Below are 23,617 nucleotides of genomic sequence, written 5' to 3' on the forward strand. Positions count from 1 at the left end.
CCATGTGTAAAGGCAAGAGAGTAAGATCTCTGCCCTTGCTTGAGGTGTATGCCTTTGTTTCGTGCCCACGTCTGCACAGCTTAATCAGTGGGCCAGTGCCAAAGCTATTCTGGGATTTAGTGAGCTTTGGGTTTTTTTGTTTGTTTTTTTTTTTTGTTTTGTTTTGTTTTGTTTTGGGGGGGAGGGGGAGGGTTGTTTTGGTTGGTTTTGTTTTTACTTTTTAGACAAAGCTGACCTCACAGCAATCCTCCTGCCTCTGCCTCCCAGAGTGCTAGGATCACAGGCGAGCGATAGTGCGCCTGGTTGGTATTTAGTTATTTGTTAGGGCAGCAAGAATCATTTACTTTTATCTGTTACCATGCAACTGCCCCAAATTTAGCAGCTTAAAACATCAAACATTTATAATCTCATCATTTGAGAGGGCTCGGGGGTCACTTTCCTGGCAGTTCTGACTCAGTTCACAAAAGTCTTTCAGGGTTGCCAACACTGATTATTTGCAGACTGCTCCCAGACTCCTGTTCTGGCCCTTCATCATCACCCAGGCCTCCACTGGCTACTTGTACAACTAACTCAGCATAGGACCCAGGAGAGAGACTTAAGAGCACACCAAAGCTGTCTTTGGCTACCTAATCCTGTAAGTGGCGTAGGGTCACTTTTGCTTTGCTACTCATATCAGCCAGGATTTTGAACAACAAGAAGCAGTTGTGTCTCAGGTTAGTCTTGAAGGCTAGCCTCCACAGGCCCTCTACCCACTGGACAGTAATGTCCCCCTTCCCAGTCATCTCACTAAACCCTTTTTGCTCTCAGCTTAAGTGAAAACTGTCTCACAGTTTCTAAATGTCATAGCTCCTGAACACTAGAGAGCAAAGTCACATAAATAGTTGCTTACCTTTCTAAACCCTTTGATGGCAGAAAGCATCAAATATAAAAACTTAATATATAAAACTTAATATAAGGTAACATGTTTCTTGAACTGTTTAAATAGTTCTGGTAGCCAGTTATGGTGGTGCGCGCCTTTAAACCCAGCACTTGGCAGGCAGAGGCCAGCCTGGTCTACAATGTGAGTTCTGGGTCAGCCGAAGGCTATAATACAGAGAAATTCTGTCTCAGAAGGGAGAAAAATAGTTCTGGGAAAACTTAGGCATATCTTAAATGACACTCAGCATTTGTGTTTTGGGAGTAAGACTAATTTAGACGTAGAGTTGAAGATACGGGTTAAATAAAGGACATTAGAAATTGCAGTGAACCAAAACAGTAAGCCTGAGAGTGTCGTAAGCCTTGCTGAAGTGTGCTCTGTGAAGTTCCGTGCTATGTGTCAGCTTAATACTGTGGTATCTGCGAACATTTTAAGCCTCGTGAGGCTTAAAATTCATTTGATAAATTAGACCGTGTGAGGAGACTTTTTAAGTTCCCATTAAGTTTAAGTTCCCAAAAAAGTTTGCAGCAGTTAGGTCGCCACTCAGGTGTAATGAAAATGAGCCGACTCAAAAGTTCCTGAAAGGTCATCTTGTTTACCGTTTGAAGCAAAGAGAAATAGAATAAAGCATGTATTCTCAAATTTGATTCTTTGTCTTGACTTAAGACTTTTCTGCAGTAGTTTCTATCTCAGGTCAGAAAGTGAAGGTTGATGGCAGATTCTCCCTTCTCTCTGCAGTCCCATCTCCTGTGGCAGTGACATGCTCACCTCAGGGTTCCATAGAATGCTCTCCCTTTTGTGAAGTTTTCCTTGTAATATATTTGCAATAAAATAGAACAGTAGAATTTTTTTCTTCTGTGTACCAGGAAACATTAAAGAATCAAGTCCATAAATACATGTTTCTTGGTGTGTTTTTCCTGTAGCTTGTTGTTGTTGTTTGTAAACAGGCTCTGACTAGCCCAGGCTGGCTGTGAAGTCTTTGGTCTCGGCCTCCTAAGTGCTAGAATTGCAGGCACATGGCACCATACCCAATTTTATTAAAGAATTGCTAGGCCTTATTAGAGATGTCTTTACATGAATTCTGTCTCTCTCTTATCCAGCTAAATGGACTGGTGTTAGTTGCCCCTTTATGCAGTTTACATGCTCAGATGTGCTGAGTCCCTGGGAGAGGGAAGTCTGGGCAGACATTAAGAATTTCAATGGATAAGTGCAGCTGGCTGACAAACACTGAGAATGCCCTGAGTCTAAAGTAATTTTGTAAATGTTTTAATGTTAGAGCAAGTAAAAGCACTTGCCACAAATGCCTGATGGCCTGAGGGCAATCCCCAGAACCCATGCAAAATTGGAAGGAGACACTGGACTTCACAGAGTTGTCTTATGGCATCCACATGCACAACCATGCGCACACGCACACAACATACAAATTATACAAATACTTTTTTTATTTTAATGATGTTGTTGGCATTGCTATGTTCCTTTCCTAGTTTAGGGGACTGTGTCTCATGCAGATTTAGTTCCTAGCTGAGCCTCCCAAAATTCCAGTTGCTCCTTCTTTGGTATTTATAAATCAGTTCTTTGAAGGTTGGAAAAGAAAAAAAAAACTGTTTTTGAAGGGGTGTGTGGAGCTGTGCTGTCTAGTTTTATGTCAGCTTGACACAAAGCTAGAGATCTCTGAAAGGAGGAACCTCAATTGAGAAAATGCCTCCATAATATCTAGCTAGCTACAAAGCATTGTCTTAATGGGTGAGGGCCCAGACCACACTGTACATGGGACCATCCTTGGACTGTGGTCCTGGGTTAAAGAAAAAATCAGACTGAACAAGTCCTAGGAGCAGGCCAATGAGCAGCAACCTCATGCCTCTGCATCAGCTCCTGCCTCCAGGCTCCCGCCCTGTCTGAGGTCCTGTACTGACTCCTCTGGTGAGGGACTGTGAGGTGGAGACCCTTTCCTCCCCAGCTTGCTCTTGGTTCTAGTGTTTCCTCACAGTAGAAAGGCGGACCAGGACAGATGCTGTGGGCTCTGTGTCACCTGGTGTGTTGCTTTCACTTCTTCTGGAGCCTTCAGTTCCCTTCAGCAGCAAGATCAGCACTTGTTTATTCCCATTCTCCTCTCCCCTACTGAAAACTCACTGATCCCGCAGGATCCTTCGGGTCCCAGCGAGGTCACTTCCTTAGTTGTCTGTTGTGAGAAGTTGTAGCAATCGCTGCTGAAGCTTCTGTTTTATGAAGTTGGTTAATAGTCTTTTACAGAAAGATTCTGAGCCCCAAGCACCATTAGCATTGGCTTTTAATGTTTGTGGCTAGGTTGGTTAATTTATTTGCACACTTCTAGCCAGTCTATCCGAAGGCACTTTAGAATTATGGCAAGACAGTGGTTTTACCATGGGATTGCTGTGAAGGGGCAAGTTTCTTAACCATTAGGCTGCATCACCACATGCTTGTCACTTACAATAGAGGTCCATGGGTGTGGCTCTGACTTCAATCGTAGGAAGAGGGAAGGCCAAGCTGGAAGAAGAGAACCTTTCCCCATCCTGCTCCCTTTGCAACAGTTCTATAAATCACTGCATTGGCTTGGTTGACGTGGCATCTGTTCTTTGTAACCTCACTCTGGGGTGCAGGCTAGCAGAGTGGCCTCAATCCCAAAAGTGACCTTAGTGAAAGGAACAGCTTGGCAAGATGAGTGTATGGTCAGCTGTTAAATGCTCTGGTCATAGAGCAGCCAATAGTTAAGTCTTAAAGAGGCGTAAATATTTGGGAGATAGCACTACTAACAGATCTTCCCCTTTGACTAATCCAAGATTTAGCTCCCTTTTGGAGAAGGAACTTCTCTACAACATATAACTTACCTGAACGTCCCAGTTATGGCCACAAAAGACGCCGAGTCTGGATTTCCAGATGACAGATGTATTCTTTCTGTAGGTTGCCAAGGTCTGGATGTGGTGCCTCTTGCTCTCCGTAGGAATGGAAACTGTTACCTTCCTCTCCTCTCCTCCCTCTCTCCCTGAGAGGTCAGTCGGGATGACAGAAGCAGGACAATAAACACCCCACATGAGGAGAGGGAGTGCTGCACAAATCCACAGGCCATGCGTGTTCTTCGGGCTCCAGCCCACCCGTGCTGGGAGGCACCTGCTCTGTACCCGCTATGCCCTTCGTGTTGACCTGGAGAGGTTCCCCTTTGCTTTCGTTTTTCTCAGCCTGGGCTGACGATGCTCTAGCTTAGAGAACTCCTCCTTCGGCCAGGCAGAGACAGCAGGCCTCTTGACATCTGTTCACTTATTTGTTGGCACTTCAGCTTTGTGCTTCGCTGCCTCATGGTTGACTTCCACTGTGTTTCCTTCTGCTAAGTGTGCCAGCCAGTGTTCTTGTCCAGATGTGTCTTCTAAAAACTGTTCCCGATGGCTTTGTTTATCTGCCATTGTACCTCTCCTGTGTGTGTGCACGCGCACGCGTGTGCATGCCTGTGTCTGCCTGTCTGTCTGTCTTCCTTTTTGTGTAATGGCAAACAGAACAACCAATACACTTGTTTTTTTACTTTTTTTAAAATTCCCTGCATCTGCAGGTTTAGTTAAAGTACAGTGTTGGTCTTTTCAAGTTGTTATAAGTGATTTTTTTTTCTTTGTTTGTTTTTTGATTATTTTTTTCTTTTTTATTCGAGACAGGGTTTCTCTGTGTAGCCTCGGCTGTCCTGGACTCAAAAAGTAGATCAAACTCAAAAAGATTTGCCTGTCTCTGCCTCCCTTTGCCTGGCTGTTATAAGCAATTTTCACCATGTTATGTATTGTCGTTTTCTCACTTCCTGGCTTTCAAGTCCATGGCGTCTATTTTGGTTTTAATCGTTGCTTCAGATTTTGTTTTCAGCACCCCGCCCACCCCATTTGTTGTTAGGACAGGTGTAGGTCAGTCCTGGGATGTCTGTGCTAACTGCCCCGACATCCCGGGCTACAATAATCTCAGAAGGGCACCTTTGCTCTTGTCCCATTTTGGATCACCACAGCTGAACCGGGACCCAGGCTGCTGCAGTAATGGTCATTTCAAGTGTGGTCACGCTGGAAAGAGTGCTTTATAAAATCTGTTCCAGACGGGGTGTCGCTTTGACTGAGAATTCCTGAGAAAGTTTAGTCCTCCTAGAAGCGGCTGGGCTGTCCCTGTTTTACTGGCTGGACAAGATAAAATGTATCTGACAGTGCCTTGCATTTGGGGCAGTCTGCTGACTGTCCTCCTGTACTCAGAGAGCCTTTTGTTTATCTTATTTTGAGACAGGGTCTCTCTGTGTGTCCTTATCTGTTCTGGAAGTTCTGTGTCAACCAGGGTGACTTCCACTCGCTGAGGTTTAACGGTGTACACCACCACGCCCAGCTCAGCGAACCTTTGTGAACAGATTGGAGGTGCATCTTTTTTGTTTTGGTTTGGTTTGGTTTTCAACACAGGGTTCCTCTGAGGGGCCTTAGCTGTTCTGGAACTTGCTTTGTAGAGCAGGCTGGCCTTGAACTAGAACTGGGATTTCTAGAACTGGCCTGCCTCTGCCTCCCAAGTGCTGGGACTAAAGGCATGTGCCCCATGCCTGGCAGTAGAGGTGTCTCTTAAGATGGCTGTGTTTTATAGCTCTTCACAATTAGTAATCTAGCCTTCCTTCTGTTGAAAAGACGGTTTGCATTCTGGCCATGGTTTGATTAGGTTTTAAAATAGAGAATACCATTTTCTTGCTTAGAAGCTGTTTTGTGATTAAAATTTATAGACTGAACAAACTCCCTAATTGAACAGATGTTTTAACACCACCCCTCTGCCAGCATCTATTATTGATGTGTTAACTTACCATTTATAGACTTTAAGAAGTAAAAAAAAAAACTGTTTGGCACTGTCTGTTACAGTTTGTGTCTCTGGAATGAGATTGTGGCTACTTTTCTGTTGTTTTAAAAAGTAGAACTAGCCTATCATTCTCAACAAATTTAATGAAATTTCTAGGTTCCAAAATTTAGCATGGTTTACTCAACATCTTTGAAAGAAGAGGTCTGTCTTAAATGCTGTCTGAGCTGTATTTACTTTCTATACGAACCAGAGACTTTTACAAGAAGAAATATGCTGTCTGTGGCTGTGCGTGTAAATAAAGGGGTGATGTAATGAGTTAGGTCAGGCCTGGAGTCGCTGCAGTTATGTTGAAGTTTAAAATTCTTAAAAAAAAAAAAGTTTTCCCTTCCTCCCCATATTAAGGTTGTTAATTCATTTTTGTCTGTTTTCGTGGAAAGAGTTGACTCGATTTATTTCAGGTTGCATGCAAAGTTAGAAAGTTTTCACCTCCGTTGTGTGTGACGTAAGTAGTGTTTGAAATTAATTGCAGTGGTGATTTTGATTGGTAGCCATGAGAACAAAATCCCATGTGACTTTTTCCTTTTGTGTTCCAAAGTGTGTAGAGCCCTCACTGTTTGAGAAGAACCAGAGTCTGTGTGCTTTTCGGTGTGTGTAGCATTCTTAGTGTGTCAGTGGATCTGATGCTCGTCAGAGGTAACAGTGGGCCAGTAAAAATTAAGTGGGAACAGTGAACGAGAATAAGTCTTTCCTCAAAAATGTAGATGTTGCTGAGTTTTGTTTTATTGTTTGTTTGGGAGGGTTTTGGGGATTGAACCTAAGGCCTTGTGTGCTATATTTATAGTTACAGTAAGCATTTCTACAAATACTTCATTCTGTATTATAATTTGACCACTAGAATAATGTGCAGCAGCAAGGCTTTGTAGGCACAGCTTCTTAGAATTCTTAGAGTTAGGTAGTATTTTCAGCCCTTACCCAGTAAGAAAACAGACATTAAATTGATTTTGAAGTGCTGGGTCTCTTATCTTCCAGTGCACTTTTGCCCTTATAATGGGAAATACCTGATTATATTGTTAAGCCGGCATGACTGCACAGCCTGTAACCCATGTTGTAGGGGCCGAGGCTGGGACCTGCTGGCCGGCTAGCCTAGCCAGTTGGCAGCTTCTGTTGAGGGCTAAGGCAGAAAGTGTTGGAAGACACTGGACACCTTGCTCTGGCCCCACATGCTCACACGTTCACGTGCACACACAGACACGTGAGAGGCCGAGGGTTAAAGAACACAATTCAGAATTAGAAGAGGGCACGCTGGAGTTGAGTCCACTTTCTTATGTTGCCTTTCACATGCCTTCCTCTTGACTGTTGAAAAGCTCTAGTAGAGTCAGAACTGATTTTCATATGCCACTAAAAACAGACAGCTGCTTGTGCCACATACTAAGCTAACTAGCAATGTGAAATCATCACGTATTTCTTCTGTGTTCAGTTAGGGTCAATAAAGGTTCAGTAACTTTGAGCAAATGAAGAACACGGGATTTCTGAGATGGCCAGACCTGTTAAACCAGCTGCCGTGGGAAGATGCCGCTGTTCACGCATCCCGGGGGACTCTGGAAGAACAAGATTTTGCGGAAGCCAAGGAACTGGGTGTCATTAAGGAAGAAAATTATGGACAGTTATTTTTAGTTTCAGTCTGAAAAAAATAGTAACTCTGCAGAACTGTCACTTTTTCATCCAGGCCATGTTACACTGCCCCGGTTTCCTTAGGTGGCCGCGTCCGGCATCTGTGCACATTTACTCTCAGCTGGCTCACACACGGGAGAGAGCAGATGGGACAGTAGCCGGTCCTGTCTGTAACATTCACCAGGAGAGAACACACGATAAACTTACTCATTATACGTCACACGTAATCAAATTTGACCCTTTGTTTCCACCAAATTTGTTCCTCACACAAGTCTTCTCTCTGAATGGTGAATAATTTGTTTCTTTTATAACAGTAAAAATTGATTTTCTACTTAATTCTAAAGGCAAGTGAACTCCTTCACAATTTCCTTTTAACTAAAAGCCAATTCTCTTCCTGTAGGGAAATTCCTATTCCTGAGTACATTCCATAATAATAAATCATGGCCTTCGAGATAGCTCAGTAGGTAAAGGGCGCGCTGTACACGCATGAGGGTTAGCTCACATCCCCGGCCCTCGTGTAAAAGCCACCGTGATGACACTGGTGTGCATGGGAGCTGGAGACAGATTCCAGACCTCACAGCCAGTCTAGCTCAGTCTGCGCTCTGCTGTCCGTGAAAGACTGCCTCAGAGGGAAGAGTGAGCAGCCATGGGGGCAGCCACTCCTGCTGACGTGCCACCCCAGCACACCGGCCACATTATCAGCACGTGACGGTGATGCTGAGTGTGGGGAGAAGGCTGCGTGGACTGGTGGCCGTTAATTTTGGTTTTAGACTCGGTGAGATTTGACAGTGCTTGCTGAAGTCACGTCACCTTCCCTGTGTTCAGGGCTTGCAGAATGGAGTCAGCAGGAAGTACAGGTGCATGCTGATGGGCGGCAGGTGAATGAAGGAGGGAATCCACTGCTTTCCCAAGACACTGGAGCTTTTGCTGATCCTGTGGCTGTTACACCTTCAGCTGCTCAAAGCTGTAACAGTGGCAGCCAACCTGAACTCAGCCATGAGGGAGAAAGAGAAGACCACAGTCCAGGTCCCCCCCCTCCCGCTGTGGGCAGGTGACATAAGCTTCCTGAGCAGTGCCTTCTGTAAAGTGGCTGTGCGCGGTACCAGCCCTGGAAGCAACGATGGAGTATGTGGTGTGTCCTCTGAAGACATACCCTGTACCTAGTAAGCTATGTTTTGCTCTTCTGTCATTTCTCCGAGTAATAGGAGGTCTTGCTGTTACTGACCACTGCATGTCAACATTTACACGGGCGTGTGTCAAAGGTCTGGAAATTGCTTGTGAAGGATTGGACAGTGGATACTTGCCTTGGCAGGCTTTCCACTCTTCAGAAATTGCTCGGCTCTGCTGTGGGGCAAAAGCAGCCATAGGCAGTTCTCAGTGACCCACCAAGGCTGAGGCTGTGCTCCAGGGGTGTGTGCAAACCCCAGGTGTGGTTTGCCAGCCTGTTATCTTTTTCCATAGAATGTGGGCCAACCTTGGAGTATCTACAGTCAAAATAGAGCCCCCCCCCCCCTTTAAAAGGTAAAAATAAAGAGGTGGACTTCATAGAAAATTGCTCATTTTAAATTTAGCAGTACGTGGAACTGTAAGAGTTTCCCAAAATAGGTGATTCTGTTGTGGAAGAGAATGATTTTATCATACCACAGCTTAGCATTATAGTTGTTTTGAAGCTTATACATTTACTCCTGTGAGTTGGGCCTCATGAAACACTAATAATGGTCACATAAATAAGGAAGACATAGGAAGTGCTTACAGGCTGGGCGTCAGGGGCAGAATGTGGCACCTGTGAGGACTCTCCATCCTTCCTCCCAGACTGCATTTGCTGAGATTGTTGGTGTGCAGGGTCCTGCCTGGACAGTGCCTCAGAACTAACTAGTCAGAGACCGTGTAGAGGTTTAGAATCACCCCCTCCAGAACTCCAGGTGGCCACTTATTCTAGGTGGGTCAGTGCAACAAATGTGTTCCATGACTAAGCAACTTACCTTGTCAACCCTGTTTAAAACCGCCTCCTGTCTTTGTGCTCCAGTGCTGTCTGCCCTTGTAAGCTGTGTAGCTGTGTGACACAGAGCCCAATGGAGAGGAGAGAGAGAGAGAGCCATTCCTACTATGAGTCTGCTTGGCTTCTTTGTTTCGGTTTTGGCTTTTTGCTCTTTTAACAATGACTGTTGTAAGAAGAGGACTGGTGCAGAGGCTGAGGAGATAGCTCAGCAGTAAAGTGGCTGGAGGGCTACCTTCAGCGAGCCCACATGAAAAGGGAAGGGCCACCAGGGTGTGAGTGCTTGTAGCCCAGCTGAGGAGGTGGGGAGGGAGACCTGGGGCTTACAGCCCACATTTTAACACAGCGCTGAGAGTGCAGAGGCAAGAGGATCCCAGAGCTTGCCGGCCAGCCAGTGTAGCCGTGCCTATAGGATCCATGCTCAGTGAGAAGCCTTGTCTCACATGAACAAGGTGGGAGTAACATGGAAACCTGCCACAGGAGCGCATGTGGGTACACATGCTTACACACACACGTGTGTACCGCGCAAGGAATACTACAGAGAACTCTACCGTGAACCCAGATGTAACTGCTTTACATTTGTTCCATTTGCGCTCTTGTTTTCTCTGCTACCCTCTTTCCTTGAGCCTTCTCCTTTATCTTGACAGACCATTTATTACATCCTGGCTCTTTACTCTTAAGTATTTCTGTCCTTTGTTTGGTTTGTTTGGGTTTTGTTTGGTTTTTTGAGGGGAGGTTTAGCATTGGCTGTGTGTGTGTGTGTGTCCGTCGCAGAGGCAGGATCTCTCTGGCAAGGGCTGGCCTTAAACTTTTGCTCTTCCTGTTCCACATCCCAGGTACAGGGGTCGCGCGGCCCGCACCTGCCCTGCCGTGCCTCGTGTGGCATAGGAGGTTTGGGGGCATCAGTTCATTATTGGGAGCTCTTCTGATTCTGCCTCGCTGAGGTGAATATGATGCTAGACTAGTTAGTATTGCCCTGGCTGGCCTCAAACTTCTCTCCGATGCTCTGTCAGGAGGTTAAAATTACCTCTGCCTGTTTCTCTGTAATGGTGCTGCATGAAAATGGTGGCAGACCTCCAAAAAAACAGGTGCAGTGTAAACTGGAGGGGTGTGAGCGGCTTAAAGACAGGGAGTCTCACATCTGGCCTTGCTAGAACTCCTGTGTGCGATGCTGACCAGATCTGGGTGGGAAGTGCTGGACTGGGCTGGAAGGGCGGGTAACATACACACCCCAAGCAACAGAGGCGTGGACACATTTCATGCTGTCCCAGAAAAACCACTGCACAACAGGAGGGCACAGTGTGTCTGCTGGCTCACAGCTCTACCTTTGAGGTGGGAAATACTGAACAGCTTCTGGACAGAGCGGACAAGACAACCTCTAAGAGTTGGGCCAGTTTGGAGCTGGGGGAAGGGTGTGGGGAGGAGTGACATCTGACAGTGGCCTCAGGCCTGCCTGCGTGAGGCAGGATCATGGGATAAAGTCAAGAGAGAACGGAGGGCGAGTGTACATGGCCAGACAGAGGTTGGTCTGGTCCTCTTTGGAAATGTAAGCAGAAATCAAAATGTAGGCTTGCCACCATCATAGAAAGAGTTGGGGACAGTTTCTAACCAGAAAAGGAAGGAAAGTGGCTTTGGACTTGTTCTGATTAGATCGTGACTTTCCGAAAAGTAAGTTTGACTCTTGTCCTCCTGCTGCTGAGCTTCACCCTGAGCTGCAGGACTTGAAACGCGAAGTGTGAACAGCCCACGGCTAAGGGGGGAAGGGATGAGATGAAGCTTTTTTGCTTTTGAACGTGTTAGGAATTTCAGCCCTGGTTGTTTTGTAAAGAAACCATCTGCAGTTAAGTCAAAAGACAAGATGTTTTGGGAAGAAGGACAACAAAAGCCAGTGCAGTGAGAAAGCAGTGAATTCTCTGACTGAAGATGGCTGTGTTGGTGGGCTCGGATATTCCAGCGGCTTAGCCTGTAAGGTGTCTTCCCAGTTTCTGCAGGTCTCAGAAACAAAGGGGAGTTCCTGGCCACAGACCACACAGTGTTGATAAGAGGTGAGATGGCTACCAGGAGGTGCTCTTGCTGAGCTGTTCATTCTGGCCAGACTTCCTGTTGGTCGAATGAGAACTGCTTCTCCATTGGGTTGGGAGCTAGAGTCTTCCAGCAATGCTGTAAAACATCCTTCCTTGGCCACAGACTCTCAGGCCACCTGAACATGCCTGGTGCCCACTTTTAGTATTACAGCAGCAAATACTTCATAATTTAAAGTAAGAAAACTGCTTTTATAATTTTAAAATCTAGAAATAGAATTTCAGAACTATATTTTGAGTTTAGTGGAAAATCTTAACTTCTGTTTATTTCTTTTGGAAAAATTTAAATGTTAAATTGCTTTATCATATCCTGCAACACCATCCTTCAATAATTTTTTAAGCCATTCTCTTGAGCATTGAATTTTCAAAGCAAAATATGTTTGTTTGCTTTTATGAAATTATCTTGGTTTTTTATGAAGTCTGTTTGAAACCAGAGTCATCTGTGGACCTTAAATAACTAGTGCAATTTTTAATGTTTACTGAGTGTTTATAGTGTGCTAGGTCTGATTCTCTGCCTAGAGGCAGACAAAGCAGAAAACACCCCTACATTCATGGCCCCCATACTCTGCTGGAGGAGACCAACAGCAAATGCACTGCAGTCTCTAAGGCCCCGGGGGTGGGGGGTATCCTGTTTGTTTTGTGGTCCTGGAGAATTGTGTGTGTTGGGCATGTGTTCCACGCTGAGCTACATCCCAGTTGTTTAAAAGGAGAATTTATGAAGATTTTCAAGCACTGAGTGAGCTGAAAGACGTTCCCGGCAACTGCCCGTTCATGATGTCTCGCTGGCCATTTTGTTTTGCTTGCTTGTCTTCCATCTCTCCTTCTCTGGGCACCCGTCCACCTTATCTGTTTGGAAGTCTTAGGAATCCTGTTCAGGGCTCACAAATGCCAGGTAGGAAAGTATTTGTTTATGCCTCATAGTTTTTACCTGTGCACCTTCTCTGAGATCAAGTGTGACAAACTGTAAAGTGGCCTGTAAGTTTGAGTTCTAGAACTTTCTATACATAAAAAGGGAGATAAAACTATAGCAGAAGTTTGTAAGATTATTCCACGAGACTCATTTCTTTAATGTAAAAAAGGAAGCAGCCCTTTCAGAGCTGAGCAAAGCAACAGTTAAGGGAGCTTTCCAATAACTTGTAAAGAAAATAATAAATATGAGATGACTGAAGTTTTGTGGTGTATGTGCGTTTGAAGAGATAGTGAGCCAGGTGACAGCATGTGTTTGAAACTAGTACTTAGAAGGCTGAGGCAGGAGCAGAGCCTCTGAGTTTGAGTTCATCCTGGGCTACATGGTGAGACTCTGTCTCCGATCAGAAGGGCCGGGGTCCTGAGTCGCATTGCCCTAGGGAATGTTGATAGATGTGGAGAGCACTTGAACACATTGCAGTTGTCTGTAGTTGCTGTCCCAGGTCCAAAAAATACCTGTGCATAGCACAAGGTGATGATTTGTTTTGAACCGTTTAAGGAGAAAGTTTGTGCATTCACAGTGTTCCCACGTTTGTCATCTGCCATCAGTTTGTATTGTAAAATGATCGTGAACTTGACTTGTACAATGAAGCCTAGAGTGTCTATTGAAGCGAATAGTGTCCATGTAGAATGTTCTCCAGCATGTATCAAGTGACCCAAAGCATGTCGTTAGACTCTGTTGTGTAGAAAGTGTCTGGGAGAATATTTGCATTCTTAATGAGCTTCTTCATGAAGCTAGAATGGTTTTCACGTGGGAATTTGTGTGTGTGAGAGAGCTTTCTGGTAAGCTCTGGTAAATAACTAAACCAAAGCATATTTTGCACACCTGTTAACACTAAGACTTTCAGCCTCGCATTTATCTTACTTACATTCTAACCAATTCTGTAAAGGCACTGTCTTGTGCTCCCGCTCCCCCTCCCCCACCCCTCAGCTCCAACTGCCTGGAAGACTTGCCAGGAATCACAAACTGTTGAATGTTGGAGTTGGCTCTAATCCAAGCAGCCTGAGTCCAGGACATGAGCTTCCATCCCCATTCTTACTATATGTCCAGAAAGGACTTTGGAAATTCAGAGTATTTGGAACAAAGGATTGGGCTTTTGAGTGTGTTCTTTATGAGGAAGATAATAATTCCTGCCTGTCGGTGGAAGGATCTTTATAGGTCACGTGAAGGAGGCTTTAAGTTCATAGAGCCATGTGAACAGGAAATTTGAACCATACAATGTTTCTTACGCATAGTCTGCTGTTTATGTGTGGTAAGTTGAGCTCTGGTTTCCATCCTGGTTTCTGAAGTAGTGCCAGTCACAGGCAGAAATAATGCGCATTCCTGTAGTCCAGAAGACACCTGCAGCCATGCCTCTGTCCAGCGCTTGAAGACTTGGAGGGAGAGTAAGTACTTCAGGCTCACTCTGTCATTTCTGCCAGCCAAGCAGTTTTCACAGGGGTTTCTGCTCCAGTCGCTCGCTCCAGATGAAAATCTCTGGCCTACACTGTGTGCGGCGCTCTCAGTATGTGGGGCTGGGTGTAAATGGAGAAGTGGGTGCTGGTGTCTGTGGAGCACCAAGGGTTAGTGGTGTGGTGTGGTGCTGTCTGTCACAGCCTCTGACGCTGCAGTTGACAGCCATAACTGAGCAGTGGGTCCGTGGAGTCCTTGTGTGTAAGGTGGAGGAATTGGACTCAGGCTTACATCCGTAAATAATGGTATTCGTGGCACTGTGCAGGCTCCTCCTCCACCCTCCTCGCTTAGTCTGAGCTAGAAGGACCAAGTGCTCCAAATCTGTGGTGAAAGCATGCTTTGGGGGCTCTGAGGTAGCTCCCCAGGTGCACAGGCAGGCTTCCGGCTGTGCCTTTAGGAGTGGAGAGGTGACGTGGGTAGAGAAGGACGGCGCAGAGCCGTGGGACACTGTCCCCAATCACAGATAAAGTCAACATCTGGGACTGGAGTCACCACTGCAGTCCTGCCTCCCTTCACCTTCCAAAATGTCACCAAGCAGATGACATCCTGCTGGGCCATTCTAACCTGAGCTCTAGATTCCACTCAGTGCGGTGTGGGGAGCCCTTGCGGTCCCTTCAGCACTTTGTCACCCACGTGGTGCCACGCGGTGCTTTCCTGGAGCCTGGGACAGCGCTGTCTTCTTCAGGACTGGCCTCCTGCAGTCTGCTGTCCTCAGCCTGAGAGAAAGCTTTGTCCTGGATCTACAGAAGCGATGGCGCTTTTCCAAAGATTTACCGACTTTCCTAGAATCTGTTCTCTTTTGGAAACCTGATGCTGGCGGCACGTGATTGGGACAGCTGCTGTGGGCGTGACTGTGTGTGAGAACCAGTCAGGTCTGTCTCCCAGGTGAAGCACGTTGCTGGCTGTCAGTTCCAGAGTGTGTGGGTTCTAACAGCAGTATGGCACTGCTCTAGGACCGCCTGTATTGGTGACTTACATGCGCGTGTAAGTGCCTCAACCAGCACAGTCTCGTTCACATTAGTATTAGACTCTACATGTAGGTCGCAAAAGACCGTCGAGATTCTCACTGAAGTGTAACCGCCTGTGCTCTTTGTGCCTCCCTCGGCTGTCACCTTAACAGTGGCAGGTAGACTAAAAGCCAGAAACGTAGTTATCCCTGCCCCGTTTGCCAGTTCTGCGTTAAACTCATGCCCCCTAGCCCAGAATGGCTTACTGGTAAAACATAGTTGGTTAGTTGCATTCAAGAGTTTCACTCAGTGCCTAAAAGAAAATACTAAAGTTGCTGCGATCGCTTAATGCAGAAGTTCTTACACTAAACAAGTCTTGGTTCTCTTCAGTTGAAAGTTAGTGCATAACCAATCAGACATCTGAATGCTGGCATTGTGTAACCCGGCCACCGGGAGGTGGGCTGAATGCTTCTTCTCATTCTCATTCGTTCCATTTTCCCATTCCTCCTGTGGCAAAATGGCATTGGCATTTTGATGGTGATTTTCCTCCTAGTTGATACCTATCCTGTATATTTCTAAATGTAAACAAATAAAAATTAAATTAAAAAAAATTACTGTCTTCAGGTGTCATCTGCAAACTAAGCTTTTACGCTGTTAGTCGGATTCTCGTCTCTGGCAAACATTACCTTTTGAGGAAATGATATCTCTGCTTAAAGTGTTCTTACATATTCTTTGGTCCTGACCCTCAGAGGCAGAATCAGATAGATCTTTGGGAATTTGAGACCACCTTGGTCTACATAATGAGTCCCTGTATCAAAAAAAATGTTAGGCCGGCTGTGCTGTTGGGTCTCCCAGAATTCCTCCATTTGAAAAAGTGAGCAGAAACTTCTGTGTGGCTGGACATTCTGATGACTGCATCCTAAGCTTACACTTTGTGCTTTCGTGTTTTTAGGAGCACCATCTCCAGCGGGCTATCTCTGCACAGCAGGTGTACGGCGAGAAGCGGGATAATATGGTGATTCCAGTCCCCGAGGCGGAGAGTAACATCGCTTACTATGAGTCCGTGTACCCTGGGGAGTTCCGGATGCCAAAGCAGCTCATCCACCTGCAGGGTGAGTGCTCTGTGGGTGCTCCCTCTTCCGGGGCAACTTGCCACCGTGGCCTGGGTTAGCAGGGCCTGTCTTCTACTTCAGCATGGTGTTTGTGAGTCTTGCTGAGTATGCCACAAAGCCCTGTGTTGCATAAACTGGGCACAGCGGTACACACCTGTCACTCTAACGTATGCAGTCTAATGTATAGAAGGATCAGGAATTCCAGTCATCCTCAGCTGCACTGTGAGTCTGAGGTCATCGTGGATCCTGTGTCAAAAAAAAATGGTATTTGAGATAAGTGCCTTCTAAGCAGGTGGCATTTGTCTGAACAGTTCTGTAGTTCCACCGTAGGCTCATTCAGACAAGTAGGATCTTAATAGGCCTCACAGTGGAAACACATGTCACTCTGTTTGGAACAGCCTCAAGAACGTGACTTTTGAGTCAGGAGTCGGCTTTTCCTGGGAAGGGTACGGGGTACGTGAGGCATTCTCTGTCACAAATACCTTTATCTTTGATGTGTTGTGGTGTGAAGGCAGCTACATTTTACTGGTGATAACAGATAACAAGCCCAAGCTCTTTCGTGTAGTTAGCCAGCCTCGGACCTGTGCTACAAGCTGCTAGTGTTTTAAGTGTCAGTGTTCTGTTTTGAAATTGAGTCATTTTACTTGATGGTGAACTAGAAATGATTGCTCAAAAGACCCACTTGGTGCTGATGAACTGAGAGCTTACAGGTTTACGATGGGATGTCCTGCATTATTACCGTGACTTTCCTTACCTAGCCGCAGGTTGTTGGCAACTTTTAAAAACAAACAGTTGGAAAGGTAAGCCAACCATTAACGAGGTAGTGACTCAAGAACCAATTAAAGCCAATTTCTCAGTAAGCGTCATACAAGATGAGTGAAGAAGAAGTCGGGTTTAGATTGTGCTGACTAACATCTGAAGAATGTTTATTAGAAAAGCCCTCTTGCCAAGAAAGGGTGTTAAGCCAACACCTGAATAGATGAATGGCTCAGAAGTCAAGCTGTTCGCCATCTTGGCCAAATAGTCACCCACAGTATATATGTGCCACATGCATTGGTCACTAACCCTTTGGAGGACATTTGGGTAGCTTCTGGATTGAGGCTGGTACAAATAGGTCCACCACAACATTGGTGTACACGTTAAATCTCTCTGGGTTCAGTATTCAAGTTGGCTAGTGTCTGAGTCATCCATTTGTAGTTGGGACGACAGGTGCCATGTTTCCAGATGAGCTGATGTGCAGGCTCTAGTTCCCTACTCTGCAACATATGGGTCAGTAGTTCTGCGTTGGAGTTACTGTAAGAGCTCTATTACCTCATCTTACTTTGCACTTCCCAGAGAGACAAGCAATCATTTTGTGCTTTATTTGCCTTTTTTTTTTTTTTTCAGGGACTAATCACACATCTTTTACCCATTTTCTAATGGATTGTTTTACTGTTGACTCCTGGTAGGCAATAAAAACATTTTCTAGGCTTAAGAACATATGAGGTACATGGTGTGAGTATTTCCTCCTACTTTGTCGTGTGTTTTCCACACAGAAGTTCCTAGTTTGGATTAGGTCCAAGTTCCCAGTGCTCCTACGTAGCTTCTGCTCTGAGACGCCTTGATCTGAACCTGGCCTTCAGATCAGTCTCTGCTCTGTCCTGGAAACTGGGCAGTTTTACATGTAAGTCCATGACCCACCCATTTTGAGTTAATTTTTATAGGAATCATGAAGTTGAGGTTTAAAAAAAGTTTGGTTTTTTTGTTTGTTTGTTTTTTTGTTTGTTTGTTTTTCTTTGTATGCCAGTCTGTCTGGCACCATTATTACAAATGATCTCTCCAGTTGAGTTACTCTTTACTTAATGTTCAAAAATTAATTGAGCATATTCTGCGGGGCTTCTGTGTTTATGGCAGGGTCTCACTTTTTTCTTTTATTTTTCTTTTTGGTTTTTCGAGACAGAGTTTCTCTGGTTTTTGGCTGTCCTGGACTCCTTTTGTAGACGAGGCTGACCTCAAACTCACAGAGATCCTCCTGCCTCTGCCTCCCCAAGTGCTGGGATTACAGGAATGTGCCACCAAGCCCAGCTAAAGAATTTATTTTTTTTATTTTATTTGCATTGGTGTTTTGCCAACATGTGTCTGTGTGAAGGTGTTAGATCCCTTGGAACTGGAGTTACAGATAGTGTTGAGCTGCCATGTGGATGCTGGGAATTGGACTTGGGTCCTCAGGAAGAACAGCCAGTGCTCTTAACTCCTGAGCCACCCCTCAAGCCTCGGGCTCTCACATTGAGGCCAAGTGTGGCCTCCTAGTTGGCCTCGTTTGTGCGGGGATTACAAGCATGTACCACATTGCCCTGTTGGGTCTGTTCTCCATTCTGTCCCGTTGACTTTATATTTCTCTCAGTACAGCACCACTGCCTTGGTTGTTATGGCTAACTATAATCCTTAATGTCTCGGTTAAGTCTGAGAATAAGTCCTGAGTGGTAAGAAACAGGCTGAGCAAAACACAGGGGTCAGGCCAGGAGCAGCCTGCCTTCTGACAGCCGCAGTCCTAGCTGCTCAGGGTCCACCACCCACGTTGGTCAGTAATCAAGAAAATGCACCACAAAGCTGCCATCTGGCCAGTACAGTGAAAGTTTTTCTCAGTTAAGGTTTCTTTTCCCATAAAGTATAACTTGTGTTAGGTGGACAAAACTCTAGCCAACACAACCTGCTAATGTAGTAGGTTAAACTGGTTGATTTTCAAATACTCAGCTGGCCTTCCACCCTCACCACACTTCAGTTGCCTGTGATGTGTCTCCCAGCACATTGTTGGGTGGGGTGTTTGCAGGACTTGGCATCTGTGTTCCTGAGACGTATACGTAACATCTTGTTACTCATCATCTTTCTAACCGATTTAGGTATCATTAGTATAGGTGTGAAAAAACACTGGGGAATGTTGCGTCTTTTTGTGTTTTGTGGGAGAGACTGAATAACATTCATAATTAATTCTTAAAACAGTTAATAATAGTTTTAGTGGACTATGATAAATGAAGAAAATGTAATTGTTTAGTGTTTAAGCATCAAATAGTTGTTCAGTCCATCAGATGGGTGTCTCAGCCGGGCTTCAAAGTCTGCCGAAATCCTGAAGACGTGGGCTCTAATGCCAGTGGAGGATGGACTCAGCAAGAGTTGAGGTCAAGTGGGCCAAAAAAGGACTTTCTTCTTCCATGTCCTTCATCTAAGCAGACGGTGCCCAGATTAAAAATGGATCTTTGCTTCAGGTGATTTTTATTAAGAAAAATCAGTCACAGCTGTCCCCAGCTGCTTTGGTTTTGGTTAATTCCAGATGTAATCAAAGTTGGCAACCAAAAACAGCCGTCAAATACAGTGTAATTTTTTCAAATGGAAAATGAACCCTTGACTCTGGTAGCCAACTTCATAATTTGTTTGTGAAGAACACATTGCCTTGAATTCTTAGGAACCCCCTTAGTACTTATACATACATGCACACACAGTTATATGTATACATAATGTGTATGTGATTCTTTAGGAACTGTGAGCGTGTGTGTGTGCCTGCGTGCACGCCCCCTGGGTGAAAGTGCTTGCTGTACAAGCCACGTAAGCCTGACAGCCTGGGTTGGGTAACTGCACTCCCTCGGGGAAGAGAGAGAAGACTTCTGAGAAATGGTCCTTACACGCACTGCCCATGGCACAGATTGCACACATGAACGTAAGCATACATAGGGCAGCTTTAGAGGAAGCGCCTGCAGCTACCCTAGTCATTTTGGAATCTTTCTGTTCTCGTTTTGTCATACAAGCTTACATGACACTGTTCTCCTGTAAATGTGTTTTAAGCATATTAAGCATCATCCTGGTTTCGTCTGCTTTGGTCCCCTTTGTTCCCTAGACAGTCTTGCTTTTGCTTTCGTGTCATGTGTAAATCCCTGATTTTATGTATCTGTAAAGCTTAGGACCCACAAATGCAACATTTGCCTATCTGAGCTGACTGAATTTGCTTAAAACGATCGTCTGCAGTCACGTCCACTTTCTCACAGAAGACCCAGCTTTGTTCTGTGGCTGGAAGGTTCCACTGTGGACAGGTCACGGTTTTCCTAGTTGTCCCTCTGCTGCTGAATGTTTATCTCAGCAGTGGAGCATAGACACGGGTATGCAGTGTAAGCTCTAAAGCCAGCGAAGGGACCTCCTAGCGAGAGCAAGCAGAGAGTTTCATTCTTCCTTGCCCTTCGTCCCAGTGTAGAGATGCAGATTAGAAGTGGGAAGACCCACTTCAAGTGATTCAGTTAAGAAAAATATGTCCTACAGATGTGCACAGCCATTTGGGTTTTAGTTAATTCCAGATGTAGTCAAGTAACAGCTAAGAACAGCCTCCACACCTGGAGTCCAGTTGAGAAGCTCTGGGCCTGTGCCTGCAACTCGGAACATTTCTCTTTGACGGCGTCAGAGTATCAGGTCTAATTAAGTCCTTAATTCATGTAGAATATTTTTTGCAAGGTGAATGCTCTGACTTGATAAAGAGGCTGCCTTCTCATCAGTGTATACCTTAGGAGTTTTTATGTTAAGCTCCTGTGTTTGGAGGAGTGTGGTTTGTTCTCTGTGCTCCATTCTGCTGCGTTGCTCTAACAGTCTGTTTCTATACCACTACCTCAGTGTTTGTACAGCCCTGGCTCTGTGGTGCTGGGGTGCAGCTTGACATGGGAGTGGGAGTGATGCTGCCCTGACTGATTCTTTAATAGTTTTTTTAGGGTAAACTATGCCTTAAGAAAAGGCGTGATCAATTGTGTTTTAGAATGTATGCCTCTCCCTAGCCCCTAAATGGTACTACTGTGTATTGTAGGTGATGGTAATCTTATGTTAGTTTATAAATCTGTCAGTGAGTGTTATTTCATCAAACATTAGGTTGGGAAATTCTACCTCTATTTTTATCTTTACATTGCTTGGGGACAAAAGTCATTATTTTCTCTTAGTCCTACTTAGAGTTCTGCAAGAACAAACATCAAAACCCTACTGTCTTCAGCTCCCTTCTCTCGCGCTTCTAAACTGTCTCACTCAGTATTGCCCTGTTTTTCCTGATCCAAGGGATCAAAAAGCAATAATAGGCTATAGCAGTAAGCATACCACATACCTGTGTCCTCAGGAAAGTGGCTGACCCCAGGCTTAATTAAGCAGGAGAGGGACAAGATGGCCAGGAGCATCTGAAGTGGAGTAGTAAATATACAGCATTGGGACGGTGGGACTGTGAACTCAGCATGGTGGCGAGCAGCCCATGCTTCCAGTTAGATGCCAGAGCTTATGGCATGGCGAGGAGTGGCCACCATGCTCAGTCAAGACGCTACCATAAGGATCACTAGTGTCTGTTGGCCTGAAGAACGTTTGGTGAGGAGTAGGGTACTTGAGGAATTTTAAGCCCTTCCCTCTACGCTGCTTATTACACAAAGAAGAGGGAAAGAAATCAGATCTATGGAATCATTTGGGCAACATCTTGACATGATAAATCAGAATTACCAGATGGAGCCCAAGAGGCATCACCTGCCCATGCTGAGTCCATTCCTTGGGCCTGAGTTGTGAAAAGAGAACCAGCTCCTTTAAGGTTTCCTGGCCTCCGTGTGTGCATTGTTACCTGCATTCATGGGTGTGTGCAACAAAATGTAATAAAATGTGATTATCTGTGATGAGGAACGGATAAATATTGTGATGATATTCTGAGAACTAAAACAGTCATCCTATTCTAGTCAGGAGCACATATAATCTATTTAGCTAGAGGAACAAATCAGATTTTTAAAAGTGAAGAGTGTTTGGTTTGGTCTATTACAACCAGGGACTGAATCCAATGTGTACACTGAAGCAAGTGCTTCTGCCACCTGCCCAGTCCAGCGAGGAGTGTGCTAGAGGAGGGGGAGCATGAGCTTAGGAGGGCGGACAGCTCTAAGAGCCTATCAGAATCTCAGCATAATCTCAGCAAGAACTGCAACATACAACAGCTAGACTGACACCTGATCCTGTAGAGAGTCATTGAAAACTATCAGGCGAGTTGACAAAACTGGAGTACAGGCTGCAGAAAAAAAATCATTGTCTTGGCCAGAGCCATTATAGTCATTTACTCTCTGGTGACTTAGAAAGTGAAAAAAAAAAAAAAAAAAAACAAAAACAGGTGTGTACATGTGTGGCACTGGCTTACACAGCTGTAGGTACACATGGAAATAGATGATAAAACCTAAAATTTTTACAAATATAAATAAAGGTTTGTATTTCTATATCAGGTATTCCCCAAATGTTTTTATTTTACAACGTGCAGTAGTTTAGACTTTCAAAGGAAAGGGGATTTTTGGTTTGGAGGAGGTTTTTGGAGGAGTTTTGGTTTTATCCTGGGCATGATCCATGTCTCTCTAGCAGCATTTGGGAGGCCAAAGTAGGAAGATATCAGCCTAGGCTGCATAGCATAGAATGAACTTTGTCTTAAAAAAAAAAAAAAGGAATGGTAGACCAGCAAGATGGCTCGTTGAGTTAAGGTGCTTGTTTCAAAGATTCATGACCTATGTTTGAGCCCCAGGACCCACAGTCAAACTCATGTTTCATTGTTTCCCAGAACTCTGTCTTTATGCCCAGATTCTGAAGGAATGCACACTACAGGGTTTCTCTCCCTGTCTCCATATCTACCTGCAGCATGGTCCAGGGCCTGGCTCTGTGACTGAGAGAGCCCGGGACATCCATCACAGAGCTGTGCGTGTGAACATGTCACGGGGTTTCCAGTGCAGGGTCTCCATTCACTCTAGTTGAGTACATTCTGAAAGAGTAAAGAGGTTAAAGAGGACAGTAATGTCGCCACCAGCTCATGTTGACTTTGAGACCTAAGGCCAGGTTGTCAGTGCTTGCACCCACAGTAAATAGCACACTCAAGTCAAAACCAGACTGAGAAGATGATCCTCAGCCCTGGAAAGTGTGCCTTTCCTCCAGGGTTACTGTTCCCGCTTCACACAGCATCATCTGGAGTCCTGGGCAACCCGCTCGTGCCCAGTTGGTTTGAGTTGTGGATGTTAACACAAGCATCTATCTGTGTTTCATCCCTGTTACTGGACAGTGAGAACAGAAATTCTTCTTATCTTTGCTCTCACCTGTAATCAGCTGATCTCTGAAGGAATTAAATGGGACATTGAGAAACCAGTCTGTGAGCCTCAAGTTGCTGAAGTATACAATAAAAACAATATGTGAAGTTGAATGGAGAAGGGATTAAATTATCACTGGAGACCATATGCCCACATGAGGGAGGGACTGCTGACTGTCCGTGTCTCTGTTAAAGTAACTGATCAGGATCGGAGTTTCTGTGGGACTGTGCTCCTCCTTCTTAGTTTCATGTTGTAACAGTGTTTCTATGTGTAACATACAATATTAAAGCTTTCCTTTTCTGTGTTTTAGTTCTTGTGGTTTTGAAGATCAAACCCAGGTCCTTACATGTGTGAGGCAAGTGTGGACCGGTGAACTACACCCGCAGTGTGGTGGTGGTGATTTTGTTTCTGTTTTCTTTTGAAAAGTTTATGTATTTTTAGTCTGTGTGTGTTTCATACGTTTGTTTGTGCATAGCATGCATGGCTGATGGCCACAGAGGCCAAAAGGGGGTTCTGGGCTCTTGCTGAGCTGTCTCATTTTTTTAGTTGTGTGTGTGTGTGTGTGTGTGTGTGTGTGTGTGTGTGTG

The 23,617-nt window shown here is 45.1% G+C and overlaps 1 protein-coding gene across 5 annotated transcripts in view; it reads left to right on the forward strand.

The window, feature by feature from the left end:
• Positions 1–23,617, forward strand: part of Epc1 (enhancer of polycomb homolog 1) — an 81,100-nt gene that overhangs the window by 36,674 nt on the left and 20,809 nt on the right. For all 5 annotated transcript variants that reach the window (XM_021654858.2, XM_060380628.1, XM_060380629.1 and 2 more), the window contains exon 2: positions 15,789–15,948. In XM_021654858.2, the coding sequence (XP_021510533.1) occupies positions 15,789–15,948 (160 nt within the window). The remainder of the gene's footprint in view (positions 1–15,788; positions 15,949–23,617) is intronic.

The sequence above is a fragment of the Meriones unguiculatus genome, chromosome 3, assembly GCF_030254825.1.
Source record: "Meriones unguiculatus strain TT.TT164.6M chromosome 3, Bangor_MerUng_6.1, whole genome shotgun sequence".
NCBI classification, from domain to species: domain Eukaryota; kingdom Metazoa; phylum Chordata; class Mammalia; order Rodentia; family Muridae; genus Meriones; species Meriones unguiculatus.